This window comes from Hippocampus zosterae, chromosome 14, assembly GCF_025434085.1.
Source record: "Hippocampus zosterae strain Florida chromosome 14, ASM2543408v3, whole genome shotgun sequence".
Taxonomy (NCBI): Eukaryota; Metazoa; Chordata; class Actinopteri; order Syngnathiformes; family Syngnathidae; genus Hippocampus; species Hippocampus zosterae.
The window spans coordinates 2,937,190-2,944,154 of NC_067464.1; the positions used below are offsets into that span (position 1 = coordinate 2,937,190).

Here is a 6,965-nt window from a genome sequence, read left to right on the forward strand (position 1 = left end):
AGTTTCCTACTTTTACAGGGTGGTAAAAAAGTAATTCATCATACAATTTATTCTGCCGTAATTCACTCATCACAAGTCGCTAGGATCTTATTTCCTTTGGCGGCTAATGGAAAGAATTTGAAACAACAACCATAAAAAGAGCAGGAAAGGTAGTCGAGAAATCGCAAGGGACAATTGTCGTTGAGACGTGTGCATTTTTTTTTTGTTGAGTCGTAGGAAACGGTGTTATTAAATATCACACAGCTGGGAAATGGAAAGCAACGTTCTGAATAGTGGCCTGCACTCTTCAATGAATGACATGAATACATATTTGAATTGAAGACATATTAGTGAGCTCGCGCATTTGACTACACTCTTGTCATTATTGTACAAATTAAAACCAAGTTGCAGAAAAAAATGCTACACCTGGAAAAAAAAAACCAGTCACCATTATTATTTGATTAAACATAGAGGCACTTTGTTTCAGCAGTAAACTGTAGGAAAGTTTGCTACCCCCCTCAAAAAATAACCCCCCCGAAAAAATCTGTTTTGGGAGCCCCATGTCACTGTTTGCATATTTATTTCCACATTAAACACATGCCAACTCAGGGCTGACGTCAGCGACATCTCACACACCCCTCTTAGCCCTGTAGCATGATAATGACATCATCTACATCATGTATGTATTTCCACATATACCAACCCCCCCCCACCCCCCCCCCACACACACATCATGGCCTCTATGAGGGGAAAATGAACAACATCTGGATGTGAACACGAGAACTACAATTGACCTATTGGGACCACTGAGGGGGTGACACCGTGTGCGTATACGTGGAACGATCTTATTTCACCTTACTTGGCTTCGAAATGAAAACGCAAAGACAAACACACACACACACACACACACAGAGGAGAAAATGACCATGAATTCTGACAGTTCATTAGGTACACTTACACAAGCCAAAAGGAGGATTGAAAGTACTCTAACCTGGACTGCAGTCTTGCCACAGTTACCTTGAAACAACACTTGAAAACTAACTAGTGATGTCACCGATTACTTCATTTTAAATGTAACTAAATGTGTGGGTCACTTGTTTGGCCATGATGCGGGGGAGACCCGTGAATTAGTCGGTGGGTTCAGAAGATGGAGGATGTTCATGTTCTGATGGACAAGCAGGACCGGGGACCTGTTCGTTGTTATTGTTAGCGCTCACTCCCATCGTCCAAGAGTCCTGCTGGAATTCCGGAAGGCGGTGGATGACGACGGCGGAGGCGGGAGAAACTTGATTTTGCTCAGCAGAAGGATGCTGACAGCGAGGCGGCCCGTTGGTGATTGACGACTGCCACTTGTTGGAGCACAGCACGGCCGGGACGCTGCAAAAGGACATTGGAAAGTCAAAATGTTGATTCCCAATTATTTACAGTATGTTGAAGCATGAATGTAGAAATGAATAATAAATATAAATTTCTATAATAAATTAATAATAATAATAATAAATATAAATCTGTTGGACTAATGTGAATCAAGCTTTTCTAAAAAAAAAAAAAAAAAAAGTACATTTCTTTGTGAATCCGAGGTGACAGGAACATTAAGGTTAAAAAAAAAGTGAGGTGGGAAAAAAGGAACTTAAATGAATGAATTAAATTGCTAAAAAAATATTTGTTTATAGGACTTACATTTTTAAAATAACATGTAAAAACAAAAAAATAAAGTAAAATGTAATACCTATTTTTAACAATAAATAGAAAAAAAATGCACAAATGTATGCTTTACTGTTATGACCGTATACAAACATTTATTTTTCAACAATACATTGCAAAAATGTAAAAAAAAAACAATTAAAAAAAAAAGAAGAAATAAAGTGATACTACAATACTTCAGTTATTTCTACTGGATTTCTACAAAAATAATCACAAAAACATTCATTTAAACAAAATGTCATTCAAACGATGTAAAATTCAAAATAAAAATTAAAAAATCCATGAGAATTTCAAAATAAAAGGTGACAATGCCCTGAAAAACTATGGTGATTAAAAAAAAAAAGATTGCCCTATTTGGATGAGAAAGAGGCATGTATGACTTTTCCAACCTGGCCAGCTGTTTGTGGAGCTCCAGGGCGTGTTGCTTGCATTGGGCGTAGTAACACGTCTGCACATCCACAAAGTCACTCAGCCTCTGCATGTGGTTGTGCTGACAAAAAAAAAAAAAAAAAACCCACAAAAACAAATCACCACCACACAAACAACTCGCGCGTCACTAAAACACCGCAAAGTGTTGTCTCTGGGTAACACATATGTCGGGTGTTCCAAACACTCACACGAAACAATCCGCTGTCCCGCTGGCTCGGAAAAATGACTTACAAAGCGGTTGCGTGTGTGCGTGTGAGTGTACGTACGTGGGTGGCGCTAATTTCTCCCAGAAGCTGTCGCGTGACTTCCGATTGCCGAAGGAACAAAGACTCGGAGATCCTCAGCTCCGTCTCAGCCTAAAAAAAAAAAACAACGGTAAATGACAAGCGCATCCGGAGAGGATTTGTCACTTTTTCCACATTTTGTTGAGGTTGACAGCCTTATTCCGAAATGGAAATCATTTGTTTTCTGTACTCAAAATTCCAAACACGACAGCCCATAACGTCAACATGACGGGATCTCTAAGGCCTCTGGGGTGGATTTCTTTTTTCAAGTCGATTTCAATAAAATTAGGATAACTGAAAAAAAAAATATATATATATATATATAAAATGAACAAAAGAAAATTTTTGGTTCCTTTACACTTAAAACACTAAAGATATGATTTACGGGCAGAACAATTGACTATTTTATAATCCTCTGTCCTGTTTATCTTACAATAGAGAGGAAAAGAGATGCAAATTTCAATTTATGGGCAATTTTTTTTTTTTTTTGGAGCAGCCGACAATCAATTGGGCGGGCAGTCGAATTTTTATTGTTTGAAGTTTTTGAAAATGTAAAAAATTTTAAAAAGTCAAAATCTTTGGTTTCCTGTCCTGATCTGATATCTCGGCAATGCCTTCAGAAAAGGGGGAAAAAAAAGTGCATCCGAATTTTATGAAACCAAGATAGACATTTATACACATCAATTCTTTTTTGAGTTCTAAATTGGATGATACGCTGATTGAACAACTCAAAACGTGTCTCAGTCCACCTCATATTGTTTTTTTTTAATGTCAATTGACTTTAAAAAAAATCTGAGATGTCAATTGACCAAAAAAAACCCCCCAAAATAACAAAAAAACGAGATCCCGGATACAAGCGGCCGAAATGAGTTTTCTCCGCAGGGTGTCCGGGCTCTCCCTTAGAGATAAGGTGAGAAGCTCGGTCATCCGGGAGGGGCTCAGAGTCGAGCCACTTCTCCACCACATCGAGAGGAGCCAGATGAGGTGGCTTGGGCATCTGATTCGGATGCCTCCTGAGCGCCTCCCCGGTGAGGTGTTCCGGTCATGTCCCACCGGGAGGAGACCCCGAGGAAGACCCAGGACACGCTGGAGAGACTATGTCACCCAGCTTGCCTGGGAACGACGCGGGATCCCCCGGGGAGAGCTGGAAGAAGTAGCTAGGGAGAGGGAAGACTGGGCTTCCCTGCTAAAGCTGTTGAATCTCGTTGAGCATCTCTTGAAGGGATCTGCAAACGGTTTCGGCACAGACCTTCCCCATCCACCCTGAACGTGAGCACCGCGTGCCAAGTGTGTGTGTGTGTGTCTGTGTGTGTGTGTGTGTGTGTGTGTCGATTCCACTCACTCACTTGCGAGATCTCCTGCGCCCACATCTGATGAACGAGAGAGGCTGAGCGTCAAGAGAACTCGGCGACGCCGACGCCGAGCGGCTTTGTGCCGACTCACCTTCATCCAACGAACGCGCATGAATCGGAGCATGTAGGACACGTGAGACGAGAAGTCCTCGTCCTCCACGGGGTTTGCGTCCAGGTTCTGAGGTCGTCAATCGGATGACAACGATCAAGCAAACGCGCGGCGTGATGGGCTTCAACCGTTCATAGTCCTTCTCACCCTGGACTCTCGTTCGGCCTCATGAGCGCGCCTCAGTCGGCTCTTGGCGACGTCCAAGTCCAGACGCTTGCTCAGCAACATCCTGCGCTCCTCCTGAACACGAGTTTTCAACCGAATGAATACTTGTAATGCTGTGTCTTCATCGTGATTTCAAAAATTCGATATTTATTGGGTGGAATTTGAGCTTTTCGGCTGGCTTCAGATGGAAAGGTGTTAAAATTTGAATGTTTTCTTCTAACTCCTCATTTTTCTTCTTTGTATTGTCCATCACTCCAGATGTCCTTTGCTGCCTCTCACAGGTCAGTCGCGGTACTGCCTTGATTTTTTGTTTTCTGCCCGTTGTAATGTGTGAGATGGCTCTCATTGTAAATATGAGTTCAACACGTATATGCTTTACATATTTCCAAATGATGCCCCCCCCCCCCCCCCCCCCCCGAGGATGTGGTACCTGCATGATTTTGTATTCACACACGCCGAAGCGTCGCAGAGGGCTGAGAAAATGGATGCTGGCGCTCTGGGCAAACTTCCTCTGGGCCTCGCCGAGCTGCTTCTGAGCCTCGCCGCATCGCAGTAGCGACGTTCCTGAACAGAAAAAATTGAATCCGTCGCCGCCACGTTGACCACAACGTTCCGATTACATATCATATTGATAATGCACTCACCGTATGGGCTGCTGGTTCCCATCTCCAGCCCAGCCTGAATCATCTGGTCACCCAGGAGCTCTTGAGCGCGAGGTCGAGACGGGGCAGGCCAGTCCAGATGCTCGTACAGTCTCTCTTCCAGTCGCGCCGCTGCTCGGTAGAAACAAAAAGCTCGTGATTACACGACGTGTTTACACGATTATCGGCCCAAAATATGCTTCCAACCGGCAAATCTGCTGTCGACTGAAAGTGACGTTTGATTAAATGGCTCGTCAACTTCAAATATCTCACCATTGTATCACTGACCTGTACTGGGCTGCAACACGGCCTCTGTCTGTGAGACGATGACGTCCGTCCATGTCTTGGTGGCATCCGCCCGCATCAGGAGCTCCTCCAGGTCGGGATCTAAGTCGGTCTTGTCGGCCTGGCCAAGACTCTCCCCCGTGTACTGAAAAGTACACTGTTCAGGTCAAATTTGATCCTTTTTTTGATAGCAATAAAAAATATCCTAAATGTTGTTTCAACTTGGAATTTTGTGACTTTTCCTAAAGTGACTAACAGTCCACAAAAAGTCGAATATTTTAAAAGGTCGTTGTTTAAGATGTTGTAATGTTCTGTTAAATCATCGAAAAAAAACACAGGCCTGATGGTGGGACTCCGCGAAAGTTTAAATGGGGTATGCGTGTACGTGTTTTGGTCGAACAGCACCATTAGCTAGCGCCATTTTCTGGTTTTTCATTTTTTTAATGTATTCATTTTAATTCAATTATATTTACCTGGACCGCACGGTTGATGAACTGGCTGGCGTCCACGGCCAACCGCGTCAAATCCATGTCGTCGTCAAGGTCGAGGAGGGGAGCGCGGTACCCGATGTTTCGAACGGAGACGAACCGTCCTCCGTCCCCGGGAACCGAGCTAGGTGAGCGACCGACTGCCACCCGCTGACCCCTCCATTTTCCTTGGGTCAAGATTACATTAGCTACTGACGATATGACAGATGACTTTGCCGTGTTGTTTTTGTCCTTTTAGCCATCGGTTTCGCTCAATCCCTTAGGTTGAGTCGTTATAGGAAGGGCTACAACTGAACATTTTTACGAGCGAAAATGTTAAATTTTTAAATCTGAAGCTTTTGACCTGCTTGATGGACGTTCCCGAGAGCTAAACGGTGAAGAAGTTTAAAATCTGCCCGTAGAGTTCCGCATAGCCCGCCAAAGTAAAAGCACAAACGGAAGTTTGTTCAGAACGGCTTTATTATGTAAAACAGACTGTATGTTTATGACACAAAACATCGATAATGTATAATAGTTGTGTCCCTGGAGTGACTGCCCACCAAAAAAATAAAAAGATTTTAAACCCAGCCCTATATTTCTATATGCTTTCCATTAATTTCCCAGTCCACTTAAAAAAACAAACATTGACAGCAAATAGATGTCAAATTACCCACCAGGAAATAAAAGCGCAAACTAAAATGCTTGCATAGAACCCCTTTGTATGGTTAAATCATACAAAAATAGAACTTTGATCTTGATTGTCTGATTACATTGTCCAGTATTGTACAAAAGAACCCCACTCTAGAGTCCCCTTCACAGCCTTGAGAAAAAAGAACCCTTCCATCATAAAGGTCTGCATTATTACCGTGGCTTTAGGTCAAAAACAGAGCAGCAGCAGGAGTCACGTGTTGACAAGAAGTAAAAATATACCAATAAAAACCTCAGTTTGAAAGCCATGACTGCGTCCAAAAATCTCACTGGCTTCAAATAAAAATGAAAATTTCTGCCATCTGTGTAAAATACTCCTGCTTGATCTTGTAGTGGGATTAACGAAAGCAGGTGAAAGGGTGACTCTTAAAAAGGGTTAAGGGATTAGACCAGCCTGGTTCGTGGGCCACATACGGGAGGCGCCGTTCTTTGTTGCGGCCTCTCTACCATTAATTACAATGTTTTTCTTTAAAATTGCGAATTTTGATCATTGATTTTGAAGCACTTTACATATACAGTACATTTATTTGACTAACCTTCTCATTACATTAATTATAAATAAACTAACATGAGTGTGAATTATTTCTGAATGAAAGTAGACAATTTTATTTGTTGCATTTAATGTACAGGCATACATTTTTTTTAGAAAACTGGTTCATCAAAAATTGTTTTATCTTAGTCATTTATACTTTAGTTTTTTTTTTTAATTCTGAAACTGGTAATTAAACGCGTTTGTTCATTTCTCATTCATTCATTCAATAATTGTATGAACAGAACAATGGCGCATGTGAATGAATTAAAACAATATACTGTACACTTGATTCATCAATGTGGTCATGTAA

The 6,965-nt window shown here is 42.0% G+C and overlaps 1 protein-coding gene across 1 annotated transcript; it reads right to left on the bottom strand.

Moving 5' to 3' along the window:
* Positions 1 to 542: 542 nt before the first annotated feature.
* On the bottom strand, positions 543 to 6,844 carry LOC127614318 (endophilin-B1-like). The gene is made up of 10 exons (XM_052085589.1): positions 5,422 to 6,844; positions 4,952 to 5,093; positions 4,667 to 4,795; positions 4,453 to 4,586; positions 4,005 to 4,097; positions 3,840 to 3,926; positions 3,743 to 3,766; positions 2,379 to 2,468; positions 2,073 to 2,173; positions 543 to 1,356 (listed from the first exon to the last, which is right to left on the bottom strand). Exons 1-10 carry the CDS (start codon positions 5,476 to 5,478, stop codon positions 1,107 to 1,109), a joined length of 1,107 nt encoding a protein of 368 aa, XP_051941549.1. The 5' UTR covers positions 5,479 to 6,844; the 3' UTR covers positions 543 to 1,106.
* Positions 6,845 to 6,965: the final 121 nt, after the last annotated feature.